This window comes from Epinephelus moara, chromosome 11 (genome assembly GCF_006386435.1).
Source record: "Epinephelus moara isolate mb chromosome 11, YSFRI_EMoa_1.0, whole genome shotgun sequence".
Taxonomy (NCBI): domain Eukaryota; kingdom Metazoa; phylum Chordata; class Actinopteri; order Perciformes; family Serranidae; genus Epinephelus; species Epinephelus moara.
In genome coordinates, this window is record NC_065516.1 from 21,441,666 (window position 1) to 21,465,727 (window position 24,062).

At 43.8% G+C, this 24,062-nt stretch overlaps 1 protein-coding gene across 20 annotated transcripts in view; it reads right to left on the reverse strand.

Annotated features, from left to right (window-relative positions):
* The window catches only part of eya1 (EYA transcriptional coactivator and phosphatase 1), a 69,150-nt gene that overhangs the window by 11,278 nt on the left and 33,810 nt on the right, over nucleotides 1-24,062 (reverse strand). For 4 of the 20 annotated variants that reach the window (XM_050057069.1, XM_050057066.1, XM_050057067.1 and 1 more), the window contains 10 exons: nucleotides 23,769-23,834; nucleotides 22,305-22,382; nucleotides 20,312-20,378; nucleotides 19,783-19,928; nucleotides 18,820-18,957; nucleotides 13,673-13,755; nucleotides 12,918-13,104; nucleotides 12,105-12,247; nucleotides 11,323-11,406; nucleotides 7,870-7,959 (listed from right to left, as the gene is read on the reverse strand). In XM_050057069.1, coding sequence (XP_049913026.1) covers nucleotides 7,870-7,959; nucleotides 11,323-11,406; nucleotides 12,105-12,247; nucleotides 12,918-13,104; nucleotides 13,673-13,755; nucleotides 18,820-18,957; nucleotides 19,783-19,928; nucleotides 20,312-20,378; nucleotides 22,305-22,382; nucleotides 23,769-23,834 — 1,082 coding nt within the window. The remainder of the gene's footprint in view (nucleotides 1-7,869; nucleotides 7,960-11,322; nucleotides 11,407-12,104; nucleotides 12,248-12,917; nucleotides 13,105-13,672; nucleotides 13,756-18,819; nucleotides 18,958-19,782; nucleotides 19,929-20,311; nucleotides 20,379-22,304; nucleotides 22,383-23,768; nucleotides 23,835-24,062) is intronic. The other 16 variants (XM_050057077.1, XM_050057075.1, XM_050057076.1 and 13 more) reach the window with 14 other exon arrangements.

The following is a 24,062-nucleotide window of genomic DNA, read 5'->3' on the forward strand; positions in this document are numbered from 1 at the left end:
AAGGCCTCGTAAACACCACAGGGCCATGGACGGTGCAGGTTCAAGTCAGTTAAGTACAGTCATATAGTCGAGGTGGATGGGATGGAAAGAAACACCATGGGGTGGTGAGTTTTACTGACTAACGGACTCTATAGCATACAGAAAAATGCATACTACACTCTTAGAAATAAGGGTTTCAAAAGAGTTCTTTTGAGGGCAGAGGTTCGACCATGAACCATTTGCTTCTGAATAAAGGGTTTTTTGTAAGACTAGGGGTTCCATTAAAAACTCTGAACATTCAAAGAACCATTTTTGGTTCTTCCTCAAAAATTCTTCCTCAAAATATTCAAATGTTAACTCATGTTTCAAAAAGTATTTTTAAAATGTACATGTGTCTGGAACCCTCTTAATTCCCTTTATTCTTACTATATCTTCACCACCATTTCTTACTATACAATACCATGTTTTCCTAAGTGGTACCTAGTACTTGGCATTTTGTATTCGGCAGTAATTTGGAAACAAATTTCGATTCCCAACAATACTCCACCATAGCAAAGAAACCCCAATTGTAGTGATTCTTACAAAATCACAACCCCCTTAAAAGCGTGATTGTAAACCATGAGCGCTGTGGGTTGCACTGGACCACGTCAGCCATGGACCTTTCGGAGCCTCATGAAGCCAAAAGCTGCTGAACGTGGTTCCCTTGACCCAAGGCTACCTTGTTAAACTAAAACTATGACAAATGGGATAGGGATCTGTGGGTAATATGGTCAGTTACTATTTTCAGAGTACACTAGGAGCTTTTTAGATGAAACCCTTGAATGTAAAAGGGTTCTTAGTAGAACCTCCTGTGTGGATTCTTGTTAGCACCCTCAGAAGGTGGAAAGTTTCTGTATGGAACCCCCAGGGAGAGATCTGGTGGAACAATTACACCATAAAAGGGTTTTCTGTAAAACCTCTCATGTGGTGTTCTGGGTGAAACCTTTCACAGATGGTTCTAGGTGTAACCCTTTAGGCTGGGATCACACAGAAGCGTTTTGCAGGTTGCAAAACTTACCCCAACCTTCCTGTGTAATCAATCTAAAGTTTATTAGCAGCTAGTTATTAAAATGGACAGGCATAGGATATTTGCTGTAGCTCTGGTTGAGGGTGAGAGGCTGTCAGCAAATAGTTTGCTGGGCATAGGGAAACAGAGATCTGTGTAGGTACACGAGACCCTAAAAAAGAGTATGGATCACGGGGAGTACCACCAGTAGGTCCAGGAGCTTCGCCTCGATGATGGCCCTTTCCAGGCATTCTATAGGATGACTCTGGGGGAGTTTGACAACCTGCTGTCTAGTGTTGGGCCGTATAGCTCTGGGTATCCAGCAACAGCTACCACCAGTTTCTCCTCCATGGTGTACCAACTGTAAGCTTGTTGTTGTGACCACCACAGAAGGCCCACCTCTCAAATCATCCGTTTGGACAATGGGAAAAAAAGCGGAGATGACGTGGGGCACTTTTCTGCTCTGAGTTGAGGAGTTTGAGTGCTCTAGAAAAAACGCCAGGCACCTAGGGCGCAGAAATGCGAGGTGTGCTGCAACACAAAAACTGCAAGCAAAAAGCTTAATTCCCATTAAAAACAATTACAAAAAGTTGCTTCTGTGTGATCAAGGCCTTATTTTGGACACTTGGTAGAAGTCTCTTAAAGGGTTCCAGGTGGAACCTTTATTAAGGTTTCGACCAGGAACCAAAAAATGCTCTCCTATGGGGACAAGCCGCAAAACCCTATACGGTTCTAGTTAGCACCTTTTTAACAGTGTGTGTCTGATAAAAAATACATTTTTCAGTTTTATTAGTGTCACCTGACTTGATCAAAATAATTCACAAGCACTTAAAGTTACTGTCACTGACTCATTGGAAGGCTTAAAAGCAAAAATAACATGCTGCTATTATTTTGTTTGTGTAACACTAACAACAGAATGACAGGGCTTCAAGATGGTGGCACATTGGCAGTCAGAGAATTTCTCAGAACCTTTTGAACATGTCTTTTCCATCGAATCCCCCCATTCTCCCCTCACCAAGCAAACAGTGGTCTCTCTAAAACCTACAATCACCACTAACTCACACCAGATGTTCCTACTGTACTCAGGAGTGAAGACCCTCCACCAGAAGCCATCGCAATTACTCCTTATGCAAACACTATGTCTTTCTGTTAAATTCATCAGCAACATTCCTCTCTTTTATCTGAGCTACCAAACAGTCTTTATCTGTACAGGAACAACGCCAAGAAATGCGCAACAATTGAAGACAGGATGCTGCTGCCTCAGGATGCCTCCATCTTTACATCAGTCACTCTCTCTTCCTTTCCCTGTCTCTCTGTCTTTCCACTGGTCTGCTGAAAACTCCTCACTGTGGAGGAAGTTATCAGAGCCCTCTTTGTTCCCTTGGCATCTGTCATTAAGCAATCAGCGATGACGGCCTGAGTCTTCCTGTAGCCCTGGAAAGAGCTCAGAGTGGTGACTGCAACAGTCAGAGGCAGGGAGAAGAAAGACGGGGCGAGTCAGCAATGCATGTTACCAAAACACAGAAAGGGCCAACCTATCTAAACTAACTCTTAGACCTTTTTCCCATGCAGGTCTAGGTCACTGCCGTATAGACTGTGTCCATTTCTTGGACACAACCTGCCCCCTCTCTCTCATCCTCTCTCTCAGGTGAGCCGCTGGGGTGGGGGTGGGTGGTCAAAACCACAGTGTGAGCGATAACAGCCGTCATCACAGCATTCCTTGTGACCCTACAGGCTAATGCCATGTGAAAAAGGCTCATCCATGGTTCGCAGGTTCTCAATACCGTCACTCCACCGGCAGTGGCTGTCATCCCCCCCACGGTCTGTGACCCCCAGCAACTTCCTTCTCTGTTCCCACCACAGGCTCCCCTGTCTGGGGGGGGGGGGACAGAAGGGAGAAGGGGGGGCTGTGATTACCTGGGGGTCAAACACAGGATGTGGGTAACAAAGGGAGAGTTCTTCGAACCCACTTCATTCCAATCCACAATCTGTGCTTGAACAGCCACGGAATTCAAACAGCGGCGCCAAACAAAGCACAGGTATAGGGAAATATATGCTGGTTTTACAAAAATTCACACGGTCAGGGGAACGGATCCAGAGGGAGCACAAATACGCCTTGCTCAGGAACAGACTGAATATTAACAAAGTGGTGTTTAAAGCGTAGCTGTAGGGACTTGAAAAGTTGGAAAAGAAAGAATCACCCCACAGGTAGGCAGTGAAAAGTATAAATTAGTTTTGTGTGATGGATGAGCTGCTTCTCATTATTTCCTAATTTTGGCGTTGCAAGTCCAAACCACACCTCAAGGAAGGCGACATTAAATGCAATATCAAATCTCAGTCATTTCAGCATTTTCCCTTCGCAACAAACGTATCCATAGAAAAACAGTTTATTCTTGCCAAGCACACTGTTGTTTGGACAAATCTCTGCAAGTTTCTGCTCTCTTCCTCCACAGACCACGCCGGGCAGGTGCTGCGTCGCCCTCTCTAATTCAGGACAAGAAATCTATTCTTAAATGTCATTTGTTACCAGACAGTAATTTTATATTTTCCATGCACCCTGCACCCCTATTGGTGCATGTACTGGCTGTGTTAGGATAGTGGGCAGAGGGTGGGGGTGAGGTGGAGCTCTGTGGAGCGAAGATTGACAGGGTGGCTTTGAAACCTCCACTTTCTCTCTGTAGTCTTTCCAAAACACATCAGTGGCCCCGCCTCGAGACGTGATGGAGTTATGTCGAGCAGCATGACAGGACTGCTGCATCAGTGGCCAGGCAAATGATGAAATACCCACATCAGTGTGTGCAGGCCTAAAGAAGCCCATCTGACAAAATATACTATGTATGAAAATGGTCTTTTTTAGTTCACTGTTGCACAATGTGTATTGAAAAACTGAAAAAAGAAAAAAGAAAAAAAAGAATAGGAACTCCTATTCCCTCGCCTCACAGTTTTCCACTGGTGCAGATCTTGATGGGTTGTTTTAAGGTGTTCTCGAAATATAAATAAAACTCAGTGCCCCAAAACTACAGTGTTAATTGGTAACCGATCAACTGAATGACTCAATTTCATGTTTCAATGAAAAGCACAGTTAGCATTATGTTCCCCCTTACTGGGAATAAAATATAGTATCAAGGAAAACACCATAAAGCTACCAATCTTATGGAATGGCGAGTACAGGATCTGACTCTCTACAGTGGGACATAAAACTAACAGAAATGCTCCACACTAAGAGGCTCTGGAGGGCCATTTCAGCCACTAGGAAAAGGTAACCATGCGTTTCACAGCATCTCTCATTAACAGGCAGCCCCTGGGTGAGAGTGACAGAGGAGGGTTCAACCCTGTGACTGCAGGCTGGGAGCTATAAAAGCAGTCAGCTCACAGTGTCACAGGGTTGCTCCACAGGTATATGTGTGTGTGAGATTGTGGGGACCTTCACGAGTGTTCGTACAGTTAAGAATTCGCAGCAACGTGTTTAGAGTGCGTGTGTGTGTGTGACAGGGGTTGCACACAGCATGGAGGCATCAGTGGACTAATTTAAAATGTTCCCACCTTTAGAGACCTCTCCCCCTCTCCCTCCCTGTGAGTGGTTTGCCCCCGTGCCCTTTATCCTCCAGACAGGGAGGGTTGTTTTCTCACCCAGCGAAGGGGGAGACGGCAGCCCACGTACCCCACTGAGAGGGGAACACAGGGGGCTCGGCCAGCAAGAGAGAGGCCCCCGGTTCCCACATACCGCTCGGCGTTAGCGTTCGGGCTGCAGCAGCGCACCTACAGTAAACTCACACCCTGAGTCACAGCGGAGCTGTCAGTCTTCCCAGTGAGCTCAGCCTCAGAGGGCTTCATTATACACATCAGTTTAGACCATCAATTAACTCCACATTCAACCTCACACCCTGCGCTGGTGTGAAAATGGCATCAAGGGAAATTTATTAGATTTTAAAATAAGATCTATGAACAATAAATCTTGGTTAAAGTATATCATAAATATTACAAGGTTATTATTCAGTTTTAAAGAGTGTAATTCCACAATTATTGATGTAACTTTTCCACTGTTGCTGTTAATAAAGAAAGAACCAAAATTTTGATTTAGTAATTTTTGTTTTCTATTGATCTAAGATATAACATTGATTCTATGTTTATCTCTGTAGCTACTGAAACACAACTTCTTCTATAAGGAAAATTAATACAGTGGAGATCACATCAATAGGGATCATATTGCTCTGAATTACTTTCCTAATACTTCCTTCAGTAAGAGCATTTTTGATGATAAAAACAGCCTCTACTGTTCATACAACACTACACCCGTCCTGTAAAGGGCTGAGCAGCAAATGGTTTGTGTGGGACGATCGATAGAGATTTGTGTGTGTGGGTTGCGAGGGGAAATCTTCTGGGGAGGTGCAATATTTCTGAGATGCATCTTCAATACTACCTTACTGTGAATGAGAAAAAAAAAAGAGAGAACGCTGATCCAGGAAAAGGTTAGAGGAGAAAGAGGGAAAGAGAGAGGGAGACGTAAGGGTGAAACTGATCCCTGTTGACCCCTTCGGCATGCCCTCTTTCTTTTTATGACTTTCCTCTGAATCGTCACTCACCAGCTCTATCAACGCCATCCAGCCTCCATTCACACACACTCCAACACACACTTGAACACATAATACACAAGACTAGAGTGCTGGCTGTGGCTTCAGCAGGCTGAGCACGATATTATGCTTAATTTGTATGTTTTGAACAAAACTTGTGCATTTAAATTTACTTAAAAAAAACCATTTGAACACAAGCAAAATAATCTGCACATGTAGCGAGTTTTTAAGGGGGCTGAGTTCATATTTAATGTTCTTGTGCATAGGCTGGCAGGACAACAGTGTTAAGACTTAGATAGACCACTCACACTTACACACCGTAAGGCCACTAACTCTGCACCTGTGTTTCTGCACAGCCTCTGGGGTCTCCCTTTATGGCTTAGACTAAATTAGATGGACCATATGCATTTCTGCACATGCTTAAATACATAACTGCTGCTGGCTGCGGTATTTATAGTTGGACTCTATTTAGCTCTATCTGAGAAGGAGTACTGTAAATCAGCGGAGAGGAAACACAACTGGTTAGGCATTGCTGAGAACTGGCACTTAACACTCGGACTGTCTCAGCTCAGTTTAAGAGGGGAGATCAATATGCCTTCGAGAGAATGTCACTCCTCCTCTGGTATGATTGTTAATGACAATCACTGCAGCGTCTGCAGAGAGTTCTTTACATTGGATGTCCTAAAAAGCATTCTTGCAGCAGACCACACATTGATATTCCAGTCATAATACTTCTCTAGTTCTGGCTGGGAAAAAAATATCTAACGCTTTAAAGTGTCAAAACAAAATCTAATAATTTTGTTACTGAGATAGAGCAGAAGAAATGTACGCATTGCATTTTCAAATAATTTTATAAGCAGTCTGAGCTGCCAATTCGTCTGCGAACGGTTTCATCACACATGAAAAGAAATCAAAACACAGGACAGATGTTGAGCGAAACCACATTTAAGCGTTGTCACAAACTGCCATTTTTTCACATGATTGGGGCACATCTATTAAATAAAGTGCAGCTACAATGGATTCTACATGGCCAGGGCATAAGGAAATATTTAACCAGCCAATTGCAGCCAATTAACTTTGATCACAATGACTGCGCTTGGAATCTCAGTCACTCGTCTGTCTGGGAGAATATGAACCTTTGCTTTCTCTGTGTCTCTCTCTCTCACTCTCTCTGCTGTTTTTTCCTTCCTTCTTGGGTTTGCTTCATGTAACACAGCCGAAACATGGTGGTGAGTAATGAGACTTGGCAGACTGGCCACAGATCTCTTCACACTTAAGTATCAAACAAAACATTTCCTCTACTGTGAGGTCAGCATAAAGCAGGACACCGAGGAAAAGCACTGGGTCAGTGGGATCAGATTCAGCGGGAGGAGGCAGGGACGAAAATCACAAAAATAAAAATTGAAAACATAAAAAAAAAAAAAGCATAGAGCTAGTGTTGAGGGAAATAACACTGAGATAAAGTGCTTTGTGAAAAGTTAAAATAAGACAAGCATGGATAGTTTGCCTGGCTTGAGATCTGAATCTGGAAAGAGAGTGGCGGGTGCGCTTCGTGTCTGTGCATGTGTACATACATATGGACAAATGTGGCACACACTTTTCTGTACATTCGGTCTGAGCCTATAAGCATCCCTGACCCTCTGGTCTTTCACCTCTCCCCAGAGCGAAGCAGACACTCAGACACCCCACCGCGCACACACACACACGCACACACACACACACACACACCTCCCTACCCTTGATCCCTCTATTCCTGTGCCCCAGGGGCAGATTTTACACTAGCTGTACATGAATCAGGGGGGCAAAGAGGCGTGGGAGGGGAGACGGCGGGGGATTTCATGCTGCGACGGAAGGGTCTGTGGTGTAGGTGGACAGCGACACCAAGCACACAGCATGACACACAGACAGACGGAGCGGCCACAGAAACACTAGAGCTTGACAAATTGAGCTGGCCGCTATGGGAGTGGGAAGGAGGTGGGGGGTGGGGGCAGGGCTGGTGACCCAGGAATGACGGAGAGTGACAGCACATGTAAAATTCATGGTATCCCTTGGGCTCCGAGGTAATACTTCACCACTATGGGACTGATTACTGAGAAACAGGCTTCACGCTATGAAACAGTTGTTGCTGCTTTTACTAAAATCTTAATGGACTGTTCTTGCTCTCCTGTTGGAGTGTATACACAACAATCACAAGGTGAACAGAAGTTGTAACAAGAGCATAGCGGAGCTAAAGGCGGCTTAAAGAAGAGAGAAAAACACACAAAATAGACGCACCTCCAAGTCGTTAAAGAATAGGTGTGTGTCGGCCAGGTTGAAGATCATTTCTTCCATCCTCAGGCCTAATGATACAGATGTCGGAGGATCCTGAAAAACAGAAAAAAAATGAAAACGTCTCCTTAAATATTGAGGTATTTTTTCCATTTGAAGGGGTTAATGTGAAACAATAAATAACGCTGGTCCCTGTAAGTCACTCAATTAACACAGAATCCCTTTAAATTCCTCAGCAGGCTGTTCCCATAAAAGAAGACATTAGACGGACTTGAAAGTTTCAGCCTCTGTTTACGACTTTCTGAAACGGACCAGAATAGTCATCAGAAATGCCACAGACTTGAATGAATGCTGTAAAAGCATGTCTCTTCTCAGGAGGGGTGGTCGATGTAGGAGAGTTAGGGGGTCACAGCCTCGTAAATAGCCCATTCTCCACATACTTGCGCTGATGCATCATCTGATTGCTCTCCAGGTTATACACTTCACCCTGAAGCAACCACTCTGAGGTGTTTATTAATATTTAAAATAATTCACGTTTAAGATACGGATAGCTCTCTGCACCGGGCACGGCTGCAATTTTTCTTTAAATCATGATCTCTGTCAGTAATGTGACACGTGCGGTAATGGTGATAGGGTTGCACTGTCTGTAAGATAATACCTAGAGAGGACTGAACTGCACTGTAAATAGTTAATGAGCCTGTGACAATGTGTGCGATTTTCCTTTTAAAAAGATAATGAATTGGCGAAAAGTCTTCGGTGCATTTTCACCCTAACATTTACCATTATTTTTTCACATATTAAATAAATTGCTTTCAAATTATTATAATAAAACAGCATGCAAAACACTTTTTAATTAACTAACTGAATACACCATTCTTTTTTGTTGTTGCACAATTAAAATCCTCTTTATCTTAAATCTCTAATTAGCAGATTGTCCTCAGCAAGCAAAGGATGAAGAGAGACAATGGCCGGCTGTGCAGGAGGATTTTCTGCAGCTGGGTGCGACTGCGTTAAAAGACAGGCCAGGCAGGACCAGAAGCAGGGATTACAGAGTTAAACCACCTGAAGACACACCTGAGCTTTCCACTGATTAGCTGTCACACCCCACAATGCTTATGTTTTCCCTAAAATGACAGAGGACAAACCACACAAGTAGAGCACAATCCCCACTTCTGGAGGCTTTCTCCGTCCTCTTAACCTCCCAGTTCGAATCAATCTTTCAGTCAGAATTCATCAAAAATAATTAGCCTCCCACATCAACTGGCTACCAGCTCCCTCTCCCGAACCTCTGGCGCTGTCGGGTGATTTAGCTTTATGGGGCTGGTTTGGTGGGAAAAGGCCGTCTTCTCCGGCGCGAGTGAATCCTTTCCAATTAAATCTAAACAATCAGTCAGTGAGGGAGTTAAGAATACAAGCAGGCCAGAAGGCCAAAGTGCTGCTGCTGTCATTGCTCCAGCACCACCTGTCCCGAGATGTCAGTGCCATCCGCAGGGGCGCCAAGTCCCCCCCACCACCCTCGGAGCCCCTTACCAATAACAACCCCCCATCCATCCCCACCCACTTTAAGCTCTAGCTCTGGCCAGCCCAATAGCAGCACAGCTGGCCTCAGCCATCAGCTTTATGGGGGTGAGCTGCCTTGATGCCAATTAAAAGAGCTGATAAGAGCAGCAGTGTGTTTATGTGTGTATGAGAGGGAGAGAAAAAAAGACAGAGTCGGAGAGAGTGGGTGGGAGGTCACAGCGAGTGAGAGAAAGTGTGGATGTGTGCTCACTCAGATACACATCTATTTATAGTAGGCTCAGAGCAGCTCGGAGGGAAAACTGTTTAGTAACTTTTTTTTGTTTATGCGACTAAGCTGAGGATGACATGAATGACAGAGGGGGAAGAGAAGGGGTGGTTGTGGTGGTGGTGGTGGATGGGTGGTTGTGGTAGATGTTGGTCTGCTTCACTTTCCTTTCTGAGGTAGTTTACAGATCTGTGTCTCTGATAGGCTTTGAGGTAGCGTGCTCTGTGGTCGCTGTGAGTAAGCATTTCTCCCTCTCATAATGCCGCTTTAATGTGACAGTGTCAGCAGGTCGGAGCATGAGGGAGACTTTGCAAAGACGGGACTTAAATGTGCGGAGGAGAAAAAAAAGAAGGAACAAAAGAGAAAACAGAGTGAGAGGGACTCTAGCGGCTGTCACATCCTATATGAGCTCTGATGGAACGGGCCCTTATGGAGTCAGGAGTGTTTCCTGTTTCAGAGGAGCACACTGGAGACCCTGTGTATGCATGTGTGTGTTCATATGTGTGTGTGTGTGTGTGTGTAGTTGGAGAGTCCCTCATCACTGCGCCACGGCTCCCTAAGCCTTAGCTCTCTCTTTACCCAGCATGCAGGGCTGAGAATAAAGTAAATAAACAGTGGAGGGTCGTGGGGCAGCCCTCTTTCACCCCAAAAACAAAACACTGCCCCCATCAAACACCCCCTCATACCAGAACAAAGGCGCAGAGCACGGGCCACAGACGCTAAGCTCTCTGACATATGAGGAGCAATATGTCATTTTTGACTTCAAAACCAGACACCTCCACAGCCAAAACAACCGGTGATTAGAACTGCTTCACTCCCAAAAAAATATGCAATGAAATAAAGGTTCATTTATAATCTTAAAAATTTGTGATAAGTTGGCTTTAAGGTTCTTTATTTGTGTGTAGTTGCTATATCTAAAAGGTAATATGAGAGTGGGTGATGCATTTTGGAGGCTATATACTGTAGAACCTATGACCTCAACCGAACATGAGAATAGGATTCGGCCTTATTTCCCAAATTGTTTGTTTTGAAAGTTTAAATTTAGAGAAGCAATTTACAAGGAACAACAAATAGCAAAGCCTGGAAAAGTAAACTCCTCATCTTATAAGCACACACAGCGACATGGGATGGAAAATGACCTTCCAGAATAATAATAATAATAATAATATATGTTTGTTAAGGTTTATATAAAGGCAGGTTTTAGGGGAATCTCCGTGTTCTAGTTTGAGTTTTGACTGAGTTACATTCGGTGCACTCAGTCTCCCGCCAGGGTCTCCCGGGAGATCCCCGTCTGAAAAGGATGGATTGAGAAGCACTTAATTAAACTAACAATGTGGCATTTCTGAAGGAGAAAGGAACACTTAAGATGTGTCAATAGACATCCAGAGTGCAACTGTTGTGAGCCCCTACAGCTGAGCCCCGACCAGCCATGCATAGCTCCAACAGCTGCAAAGAGCAGCCAAATATTTGCCAAGCCTCATTGGACCTATTAAAAAAAGAAACAATTATCTGTACATTGAGTTCTGCTCTATCTTTTCTGGACTCTGTGAAATCTATCCGCCGCTCAATGGCCATTTACCCTCCTCTGATCCCTTTTTTTTTTAACGTCTTTTAATATTTATGTGTTTTGCTGATAAAGTGCACCGCTACTGACACAGTCTGATGTCACTCACCCGTCCATATCTGTTGGCATAAGAACCCGTAAGCAAGGAATGGAAAACGATGATTGTTTCATCCAGGTCCCAGATGAAAACTCGCTGGAGAGATGGGGGGCGGAGAGGGGGAGAGAGGGGGGAAGAAAGAAACAAAGAAAAACAGAGAGAAAAGAGGCAAAATCAATGGTGCACTCTGTAGGGCTGCAAGGTGATCCTCCTGGTCAATAGGCCAGGAGCGTGTATTTGTGCGCCACAGGGACCAGGATCCATTTGCTTGGGTTGGTCACCGCAACACTCCTCCCATCACCCCACCGCACGCTTTCCACCCTCTGCCCTTTACATTAGAGTAATCAATAGTGACAAACTAATTAACTAGATATGTTAACACGCCATGATGTCAGCGCTATAATGGGTGCTATTAAACTCATTTAAATTCATATCATATTAATGAAGAGCCCTCTGAATTACCAAGATTTATTGTGACATATCAAAGTGTTGCACGGCTCATGGTGCATAGTCCATATATATATTATTCACCTCAGTGACGACTCACTTAATCACATGCCTTATTGTTTATTCATGAGGTATACACGAGAGCTTTATATAAGATATGTGTTTAGTGATGTCATATATTCCACAATGCATCAATAATGCATTTATAGTTTAGGAATCAAATCTTTAAGAATTAATGCCCATCAAGTGTTAAAGCCGGTGTGGCAGCCATATAGTAAGTGGATTAGTGTCCATGTGCCTCAGACAGGGTGAGGCTGTCTGTCGCCAAGGTAGCGGGCTCACCCTACCTCAAGGTCGGAGTCAGGCGGCGGTGATGGGTTGTTGTTCCTTCTTCCCCGGCCACGTGACTTTCCATCCGAGGCCCGGCGCAATCGATCTGAATCTGAATCTTTAATGGGGGTTGATGGACTGTGGATGGTACTGTACTCTGCTGAAAGGAAGGATAGAAGGAAGAAGGAGAGTATAAAAAGAGCGCACTGAAGATGAGCTATTATTTGCTTTTAGCAAAGAAGTGCGAGTGACCATTTGTCTTCATGCAGGACAGACAACTTCCCAGGACATTTTTAGTGATTGTGCAGGCCTACAGGTAACAAACATGTCATGAATCAGCTGCAGAGCACAAACTAAAAGCTATTGTGCTCCACGCTGATTCAATAAACAAGACGTAATGGAGTACACGTCAAACAGAAATAGCAAGGATGTCATTTATCCAAACTGGACGACTGTGTATGAAATTATGTTTATCTAAAGCCTGATGTCTTTGGTGTTGATTGATGACGATTTCAAATGCAGTCATAAAATTTTGACTGACTCCTACAGATACAATCAGTGTTCGATTGCCAGATGATGCATTAATGTCACATGGAATTATGGGAAATGATTACACTTTTAACTTTTGTTTTTCCGCTTGCCGCACTGCAGTACACGAGATGTGATGGCTGAAATCATTTCCTGATAAATACAGATTGTTGGCCTTTAGCGCGTGTTCTCTTATCAGCAGCAACTTCCAGTCAGTACAAAGGGGGGAGGCTCAAGAAAGAAACATCAAACTTGTGATATTCAGGTTACACAAGGCAATCCTGTGGCCTGTGGTTTCTTACCTGCAGGGTTCTCTGTGAGGGCCTGGCTGGTGATGCCAGTGGGTGGCTCCTGGAGGGTGTAGGTGGTGGTGGTGGAGGGCGTGCTGGGGCTGGTGTTGTTACTTGTCATGTAGGGCGAAGTGTAGGGTGAGCTGTTGTAATACTGAGCGTACTGGCCCTGGCCAAAGGCTGGATAACTGGCGTAGTCCTGTTGAGACAGACAGAGTAGGGGAAATGGTAAAAAGGTTGGTTACATATAAAGATAAGGCGATTAAAAAAAAGAAAAACTGAGAGATAAAGAAAGATATGTGCAATGTGGTGTAAGAGAGATTGAGATCAAAAGGGTGGAGCAAGTCAGAAGGTAGCAGAGCTGAGGAAGAGAAGTAGGAAGTTTGGCAGAGTAATGTGAGATATGCCCTGCACCAGTGTTGCTACTTTACAGTGCAGATTCCAAAACATAAATGCAAACACATGTCTGTTCTGTCCTACATCTGGACAGCGATCTGTCTTGTTTTTTTTTCCTTCTCCCTTCTCCCTCTGTGGCATAATACATTTGTGTTGGAGGAGGTACAGTAGATAATCCTGCGTACAAAGCTTTTGACATCCTGAGTGATTTATGTTTGAATGTGTCACGGATGAAATGTAACATATTGAGTATGCATGTTTCATAAAGATTTCCAGGTTTGGGAAGAAGTCTGCAAACTTACATACACTGATAGCTATATACTAATACCAGATCACAGAAATGGAGCGAGCAGAAGGAAGTGCAGAGCTACCTGTTGTGTGCTGTTGAAGCCGGTGGAGTTTGTCAGTGAGTTGTTTCCTGCGTACAATCCTGACGTTGTTGTGAAAGTACCACCTTTAGGGAGAAATAAAACAACTTTTGAGTTATGTGTACACCATGTTACATCAAACAACATTAATAAATCTGCAGTGTTTCCAGCAGTGCAGTGACAGAAATGAAATGGCACATTGTCTTTTGTGAAACAGCTATTTGAGGTGGTGAACAGAGGGAGGCCTGAGGGAGCGCTCCCACCACTGGCCTTATCTTTCTCCTCTTCCTTGCTTATCAGTGATTGGATCAGGCCTGATGAATGACAGAGGGGGGGCAGTGAAGGGTGAGGGGTGGACACAACCTGCTTCCAAAAGCCGTCCAGGCCCGCACAATGTGAGGAAGACAAGAGACTTTTGTGTGTGAGCTACCGAAGGATGGCGTGGGGGGGTGGGGGTGAAGAGGAGGCTGGAAACGATGGCTGCACTGGGACGGATCATGAGGGTGCCAGGGGGGTGTGCATGGGCAGTGTAGTGAGACAGAGATGTATAGGGAAGGAGGGTGGAGGTCGCAGTGAGTAGCACTTAGGGGGGTTTGCTGCTGACATCCAGCCCCAATGAATATGTATGTCCCTCTTTTCACTTGCTCAAAGGATGGTCCTCCTGGGTAATTAAATCATTCAAAGGGGCTGATAGCATCTAATGGCTTAATAATACACACGACATGAGTTATAGAGGAGGGGAGCAGCGGCAGCCCCCCGGGGCACGACTTCTCTCTTCAGCGGCCATCCACCTGTACTGTCATGTCAGGCCAGAGAGCAGCAGGAGGAGCAGCTCTTAATGGGATCAGCGACTGGTAGGGAGGCAGCAGGGTGACAAGGAGAGCAAGATAATTTTGCTCATTTTTGAGATCACAATTGTGCTGCATTCAGATGGAATCAGACTGTAGATGGTAGAGGGCAAATGGACCACACGTTCTGGACGGCACGGGAAAAACAAACAGTCCAACGAAATGGCGGGACAGTAAAGCGAAACATGCGTGATACTGGGTTTCCCCTCTACCGTCTCCCTAATTCCACGTGAATGTAGCATTATGATCATTCAATAATCTTTAAAGGTCCAGTGTGTAGGATTAAGTGGCATCTAGCAGTGAGGTTGCAGAGCTGACACTTCTGTGTGCGAAGTGTGTGGGAGAACTACGGTGGCTGATGTGAAAATGCGAATAGCCCTATCCAGAGTCAGTGTTTGGTTTGTCCATTCAGGGCTACTGTAGAACAACATGGTGGACTCCATGGAAGAAGACCTGTTCTGTTTGTAGATATCAACGGCTCATTTAAGGTAGCGAAAACACAACAATTCTTATTTACGGGTGATTATAAACTAACAAAAACTTAGTTGTAAATATTATACACCATTTCTGCCAAGAGATGCCCCTAAATCAAAAATAGTTGTATTGCACTACATTTTAATCTGACAAAAAACACTTTGCAAATTGTGCTCTATACATGTACGAAAAAAAAGGTCCCAAATTTGACATTTCCCAAAGCTCACCATTATGAAACTGGGCCTTTTTTTAAGATAATACTACTGCAAAATTCAACCTTAAAACCCTGATTTGACCCTTAAAAGAAAATGGATGCAGGTTGCCTGCCTGCAGCCACAACTGTGTTTATAAATGACGCAAAGTGCTCGAAGCAAAAGGCTAGCTAAAATTGGTCACAGAATTCAGTCGAGAGTGGGGAGCGTCTGATTTGACGTGTTAAGCATAAATATTGCATCAACTCACGTTTATGCATTGTGAAGGCCAAAATTGTGATTGCAATTTTTATAAGATTATTTACGCAGCTGTGTGTGTGCATTATTCTGTATTATAATAATATATAATCATTGAAATATAACAATAGCAATAGTAGCTTTGGGCAGATGTTGACTTTCTCAACCTAGTAACAGACGCTTATGAGTTTTATTACAAATAATCTATTAAAAAAAGTATAAAAATGCACCAGTCAGAGCAGTTTACTTTTACAACCTTAACAAATTCGACCCGTGGGCTTCACTGCTCACTTTTGTGCATCCAAAGACAAATCAGTTCTCCGTACATTCACAGGAGACATGCATTAGCACTACCATTGAATTATTTCAAAAAGCTTCTTCACTCCTCCCGAAGCCAAAAAATATCCTGTAGCTTCAGTGAAAACGAAGGGGGAGATAAATTTACTGTTCCTAAATGGGGGCGTAATTACACCTTTGTTCCCAGAGACAAACATAGAGAGTTTCTTTCATCCTCTGGTCATTGGCCCCATCAGGAGGGCCCTCCCACACCGTGACAAACGTGAAGCAGCTTTCAGAGCAGGGGGGGAGGATCAGGGAAGTATGGGAGGGGGGCCTGAAGGGTACCGTATGGACGAAAGCAAGGAAAAGAAAAGACGTAGTGCAGTGTTTAGCCTTGTCAGTTGGCTAAGTACCCAGCACTGTGGCTAAAAAAGAGAAACAAATACCTCCCAAGCTCCCAAGATTACCAGGATCCACTAATTATTTGTGCAGTTTCTCACTCTCTGCTTCCCGCAATTACACACACAGCAGATTTTTACCTCACTCTTCATCCTGGCCTCTACCGGTTATTTTCACCAGAGCTGTTCTCTCTCTCTTTGTTGCTTTGTCTGATATGTCAATGCCTGCAGGGGGAATTTGAAAACTTTTGTGTTCTCCGCAGAAAGTTCAACATCAAGTGAAAGTCTGACAGAACAATAAGGCAGAGACGAGGAGGAGTAAGGCTGCGAAGGACAACAAATTAGCCTAATGCACAGTTCAAACAGTCATAAAAGCTCTCACTGGCAGGGTTTGAGGGCTGCTCTGTGGAGGACAGGGAGCCACATAAAAGCCGAGGGGACCCCTGCTAGCAGTGAGAATGAGCCCATGCTGTTGGGAGTGGTGGTGCTGGTTATAGTAGGGGGAGAAAGAGGGGGTCTTGTGGTTCCCCGGGGGGCATGTTTTCTCTCCCTCCCCCTGTCCTGCTCCAGTTAGTTCACTCACTCAAGACCAGACATCATCCCTCCCTCCTCTCCTCCTTCCCTCCTGCCTTCTGGCTCCACAATTGGAAGTCCATTTGCTTTGCTTGATCAGTCCCCTTGCCATGGGCTATGTCTATCATCAGTGCACAATATTTGTAGCAGAAGTTTGTATGCCCCACTTGGGAATAGACTATCAAGTCCAGATGGGGCTTTCCTTTTAAAAAGGCAACCGAGGCTTCGGCTTCTTCAGCTCGCGCTGCCACTGGGACAGAATGCTGGAATCCAATTATTCACCTAATTAGCATCTGCTCAGTCCCACCATCAGCACAGTCTCCCTGTCTCATCACACACCTCTGACGTTTTAGGATTTTTCTGACAATCCACGAGAAGCACTACGTTCAAACTGCCACGAGGGATTGCAAAACTGAGACGCACGAAAACACCAGTCCCCTTCACCATTTGGTGCCATGACTGTAGCACCCACACAAAGCTCCATGGCATCGGACATGAAAGCAAGTAAAAACATTAATCTAATCGTCCTCCGCCTTGACAGCTGGCCACAGGCTGGTGGCAGGGACACTGACAGAGAGGGGGAGTATCAGATGTGGAAAAAGAGTCTTTGGTTGGGACACCCAGGCCCGAGGCACCTCGCCCAGGCTGATCAATAGGCCAGAAAGAGTAATGATGATGGTGTGGCGGAGGGCCAGAGCCACAGTTAGAGAACTCAAGGCCAGAATAGTGGTCAATCTGTCATCTAACATGGCTGTCAATTACTAACGCACTTAACGCTACGTGGGGCATCCGATAGCCAGAGAGATAGCAGGAGACAGTGAGGCAGAGACAGAGTTAGATAGAGGGAAGGAGAAAGACAGAGTAAGAGCATAATACTTAGAAGATGAATGGGCACATAATACTGTCATCGTGAGTTAAACCACTAAGGGCAGGATAGCAGCTTGAACATTCTGCCGCACATGCTCCGACTCTCGTTCCCTTTCTTCCCCTCTCTCTCTCTCTCTCTGCCTCTCTTTTTCAGGCGCTCGGCTGCGTGCTGCAAAACTCCGGCTGTGGCCGACTGTATTTGGTTAAGAGGCGTGGAAAAGAGGCTTCCCCGCGCCACATCTGCTGCTGAGCTGGCGTTATTTATTGTGAGATGCTCTAGAGGCTTTTCAACAACATGTGGAGATGTTTCTACTGTCGCACATTAGCTATTGGAGGGGAGAACACAAAGACTATGCTGGCTGTTAGCTAGCTGCTAACTTCGCCCGGTGCAGGTGGAACAGAGGCTCGATACAAAGAGAGAGTAACAGAAATACAACATGACAGAAGGCTTGATCTGCATTTAAACAGAATGTATGACTGGACAGAGAGAGCAAAAGAGGGGGAGTGCAGGGCGCAACAACTCATCTTTATCGGTTTCAAGGCCATAAATCTCCACGGTCTCAGCTCTTAAACAAATACAAATATGATCACAGGGAGAGAAAAAACAAAGGCTGGGGAGTGGGGAGGACATGGCTGGTGCCTCCTAAGTGCCTGCCATTTTTCCATCTGTGTTGATTCTTTTAAGAGGAGACGAGAGGGAGGCAGCCGTCGTGGCTGCACATAACGACCGCCGGGATGCAACCATCTTTTGGGGTGAGTGCGAGGGCCGTGTTGTGAATCAGTCTGGCTCTGCGTGCTATTAAATCAGGGACAGAGATCTTTTTCTCTAATCTTTTTTTTTTTTTAAAATAGAGCACAATAAACCTTATTTGGATGGGCTAAGCAGAGGGAACACATGGCAGAAACATCGAAATGAGACTAAGTAAGGAAAAGACAGAGGGGGAAATAGTGACACTGGCAAAATAATATAAAAAGAGGACAAAGAAGATAAGTACTTCAAAGGACAGAAACAAAACAGGAAAGATAACAGCAACCAGATTTCCACCATATTTTTAGACTGTTGCTGAATCAAAATCTGCTTTGTAGTTTTGTAAACCTCCTGTGATGTTAGCAGTTTCAGACACACTGCTGCAAATGTGTCACTTTTAGAGAGAGCAGTGGCATCTCACGCTGCATTGTGACACCTTACAAACACCCAAACTGACATGTGAAGATGCGCAGAGAAAAAAAAAAAGACGAAGGATTCACAAACATGTCCTCACCCTGCATCTGGTAACTGTAGGGGGCCTGTCCTGTCTGCGGCGTGGTGAAGCCCGAGCTGTAGCTGAGGAAGCCTGTCTGTCCCGGGGATTGGGACTGGGTCAGACCCCCCTCCGTCTTTATGCCTGCCCACAATGGACCTAAATCAGTTAGTGACACCAGATCGGTTTGATGCACAGACAACAGTCAACACACAGGTTTAAATTACACTGGACACAGCAAAGGGACACAGCCTGTGTCTGTTAGCGTAACACACTTATCACAATGGACGAGCGTTGATTATCTGATTAAAGATTTTTACTATCATCAGTTGTTTAGAAATATTATCTTACACTGCAAAGGAGTGATCTATTTGGCTGTAAAACCAAATGTTAGAACTCTGATTGTTTGATTTTGTGTTATCATTAGTGTTATTATTAGTATAATCATCTATGATAGGTCATCTGTGAAAAGATGCACAAGTAATAAAACATTCTGCTTGTGTTTGTGAGTGAAACTGGCCACTGCTTACACTCAATCAGTCACGATGCAGTTTCTGTGCAGCGGTAGGTTGCAGGACTCCAGTCAAATAAACAGTGTAAATTCCTCCACATATTGGAGAGTCTTTCAGGGTCAAAACACTCGAAAGACTTTGGACAAATAAAGCCCACAGTGAGCCATGCTTTCTCTCGCAATGCCAGAGGAAACCAGTTTTCAGATTTTTATCATTAATCTTCCACATCTATCTGAACAGCTTGACAAGCAAATTCTGTTTTATTGCAATGGAGGAGATTATGCAGGCACTAAACAACAACTCAGCATCTCTGCTGCTGCTGCTGCTCTGCTGGAGGAATTGTGGGAACACTGTTTGTTATGAGCAATGTCTCGGTCCTGACCTTCAGGGAGGAAAAATATTTAGTTGTAGTCAACATGCATCTTTTAGCAAGACAAGAGGAGGCTTCTATGTGTGTGTTGAGAAATCTTACCATAAGCTGGGATGCCATAGGGCTGGCCAGGCTGGGGGTAGCTAGCATAAGCTGCGGCCTGCTGCATTCCTGTGGTGTACTGCGTCTGCCCATACGCAGCCATATTTTGGGATGAAGGGGTAGGAAGAATATGCGGATATGTTCTGCTATTTGAGAAAAGAAACAAAAAGACAAAAGTGAGAAAGGCAGGCAGGAAGAAAGGGGACCGTGTTTTACCCCTAAAACCATAACACAAACTCTGCTAACTGACAAATTCCTTGTGATTGTGCTACTTCATTTTAAACACCGAGCCAAGCTGGGGGACAGATAGCATCGCGCAGCTCATATACATAGTCAAAGAACAATAAATGGCAAAGGAAATTTTTTTTGCAAGATAATAATTACAACAGATTTCAGAGTGCGCGAGCTGCAGACATCCAGGCAAACAAAGCCAGTCGAAAACCCCCCGATCTAGCAGAAGGATCTAATTAAAGATCCAAATGAAGTTGGATGCTGCTTATTTTTTAAAGAAAAATAAAAGAAGCCTTACTTGGAAGGGTAAATCTGTGGAGAGAACTGGTGAGTTTGTCTTGGGCTGAAGCCACTCGTTCCAATAGCTGAGGAGAGTTAAAAAGAAAAGAGGCAAGCACATATTTAAACATTAAGAAATAAGGTAAATATTGTCTTTTGCCAACAGAACTTCTGGATTCCAAGGAAACAGTAATTACATTGCATTACTCTATTTATTTCAGTAACCTTATTTAAGGGTTGAAGACCGGAGAGCAATAATGAAGTAAAATAATCAGGTAAGAACATCAGGTTTTTCTGCTGACCCGCGTATCTCTGAGATACTTGTGGGCTGCCATGACGACCGCTGGTGTAAACACAAACAGGATGGTCTGAATCACTCTCGGCCTGTGGCTTCAGCTGCCTCGGGCCTTTCAGGCCACAACCACATTGGAAGTGACATCACTGATTGCAGGTAATGAGTGCTACTGCATAATCATTCCTTCATTAAGCGTGCGACTCTGTGGTTCCACGGTGCTGTGAAATCGCAAAAGTTCAGCCACAAATAACTCACAGAGGTGCACTTGTTTTAAATCTGCTGTGAGAATTATTTAAAAGACAGTGAGCACACACACAGAGTGAGCTATTTTTTTTTTTTTTTACATTTTTTTCTAAATAAACTCTCATTAATAGGAAAATGGGAATTAATATTTGTGTGCCCAATGTTACCTGCAGGCTTCAGTTTTAAAATTCAAAATCTCAATTTTAAAATAAATAATTAAATGAATTAAATTTTCTTCATTCAAATTCTTTAATTGGTTTTATTTAATCGATAATTATTTAAATTGCAGGCACAATTTATCGCACATTCATATCTAAATTTGGATTAAAACACAGCAGATGAACTTCAAATTACATTCCAAATTAATAATTAATAAATTAAAGTTAGACATTTAATCAAACTCAGTTCTGCAGCGTTACACGTTTTAACTGCAGTGGAGTGCCACAGTTTTGAAACATCTGTCTAATTGGTCGTGACATGTAAAATAAGGGATTTGGTTGCGGGGGAGCGCTAACTGTATGTAACTGTATGCTGTAACCCCTCACACACGTTATTAATATTGAACACTTTTCCCACATCAGCAGCACCTGCCACTGGACAAAACCTGCTCCTCTAAACGGAGCTTTGGGTTTCCCCGCGGAGGATATGGGGTGTACGATTACTAAATTTCATTAATATTGTCAGAGACAAAAGTCATAGCAGTGATTTATGCGCTTCTAGCGTTAAGTATCAAGTGCTTAGTTAAACAGTTAGGGAAATACAGGAAAATTAGCAGCAAGATAATACCATGCACAGTTGGATGCAGCATTGTTAATGCATGTTTATAGAAAATAGAGGAGAGTGCTGCAGGACGACACGGATACTGGCGAGGCTGGAAAAAAGAAATAAGCTAAAAAATTATCACATTAGTGATTGTTTCTGTTACAATTCCTGCGATGCTTGTTACACTCCGAGAGGTCTTGGTTTTATTTAGAGATGTCCCCGTGTGTGTGTGTTTATGTGCGTGCATATGAGTGTGATGTTCCCGTGCTGAAAGGAGGGTGTGAAAACCCTGGCTCTGACAGGGCGATAGGGTAACAGCCCGTGGAGAGCGAGGGCCACTGGGACGCCATGTCACTCCACTGGACAGACAGGTTCAGTGCATTACAGGTCATAATTCAGTCCTCGCTGGCATGGGAACCAGCAGTGTTCACACACACACATGTGCAAGCAAGCACAGCATATAAATATGCTGACAAAGGCAAGGTAGAGTCGCTTGTTCTTAAACACACACACACACAGACACACACATTATATTGGTGTTGTAGCTGCAGGGACACTTCCTGGGGCCCCGGCTTATAGGTCACCCATCTCTAGGCTCATCTCTCGCTAATCAGTTCAGCAGCTGTGTGTGTGTGTGTGAAAGAGGCAGCCAGACACCAGTGCACACACACACCCACACCCACACCCATACACAATAGTCCCCCAGCCTCACCTGATCCTGAGAAGCTGTCTAGAGAGGTGTCTGCTACGGAGGTGGCGATTTCGCTGCTGCTCATTGGCTCGGTTTTAACTGCAAACAAAGAAGCCACATTGTCACCAAATGCACCAAATCAAGTCTGGAAAAAGAAAATAAAAATAAAAAAAGGTCAGATTAATGTCTAGCTACCTTTCAGATTTTCACATTCACCAAATTATGATTTAACGGAACAAAAATTTACTCGGAATAAAATAAAAAACAGAGCTGCAGAGGAGGAGGAAGGAGTCAAACAACATTCAGTATTTGTAATAATGTCATTAAAGCTAAATCCATTACATCTGTATCCACTTAAATGGCTTACAGATATATTTTTTGAATATTATCATTATGTTTAATTCTTTCTGATGGGATTTATCTGATGGTATAAGAGAGTTAAGTTTATCTTTATCACTGATCTTTATTGGTAAACCCAGATAAAAGCATTTTATATTTAGAAATGTGCATGAGCCATTTCCTGATGTAAAATGTATTTTAAATATTTTGCAGAAGCAATATAAATCAAACTTTATTTAACAGTACTTAAAAAAAGATATTATCCTTTACATTTTATGATTAATTGCTGCCTTATCACAGCGTAAATGCAGCATGAAATAAAAATCATTACTGCAGATATGTGTTAAAGGCGCAGATAAAAAAAAGAGCTCCGCAGGGACGTGAAACTGCAATTGAAATGTCAAGTAAATGTATGGTGTATAAAATCTTTTTAAGAGTGTAGCGAACGCTGTTTGACCTTGGCTCCATTATACAGCTCAGCGATAGATCTGCAAAGACAATTTCACAGCTTTCTGACAGCTCAGGAATCTTTGAAATCAATCCATTTCACTTCAGGCGGGCTGGAGGACTTTTTTTTTTTCTCTCTCTCTCTCTTTTTGGCAAAACAAATTGACAATGTGGGCAAGGGAGTCATGCTCAGTGGAATCCCCCATGGTTGAAGAAGCCATTTGCTGTCATGTTTTACATGTTTCCGCTATGCTCGTTCAGTGCAGAAACATATGTTGACGAGGGGAGATTCTTTTGAACAACACACCGATGAAAAAAAAAAATAGCGGTAAGGTGCATGCATAAACTAGCACACACTCAGGGCACAGAGCACACAGGAACTACTGTATTCAGGAAACGACATGGGGCGTCCAAATGAAAACAAAATGCACAGTATGCAAGTTCACAATCTGGAACAATGGACTCAAATCCAAGTCAGTATCAAATCATGCTCGAAACAAAAAACCACAACAATTACAGCAAAGAGTTTGTGAATGAAAGGCACAATAGTTGAGGCAACTTCATAATTAAGAAGCTGATATTTTGAGGCCTTTTATATAGATAATATTTCTTTATAAGTGAGTTCAAAAAGGTAAACTACAAGGAGCGCTTTCAACACCAAGTATTGTCCTTTCATTGTGTCACCAAGAGTAAACAAACCTGCAGCAGACTGTGAGTTAGAACCTAACAACCAGTCTGCAGTGGTAAGCATTGTGATGTTATCACCTATGGGAAAGAAAGACACATGACAGTCTGCACCATGTCTACGGGTCCTGTGTCATGAATACACACAAGAGTAAACCCCGAGCTCAAAGCACAGGCTAACCTGAAGATTACGTGACAGAGGAGGGGAGGGGATGTTTTTAATAAGTTGTGTTGGTTTGACTGCTCCACTAAACAAAGGCTCAGATTTAAGCGCAGGTGAATCACCTGAGTAAATAACTATGTACAGTA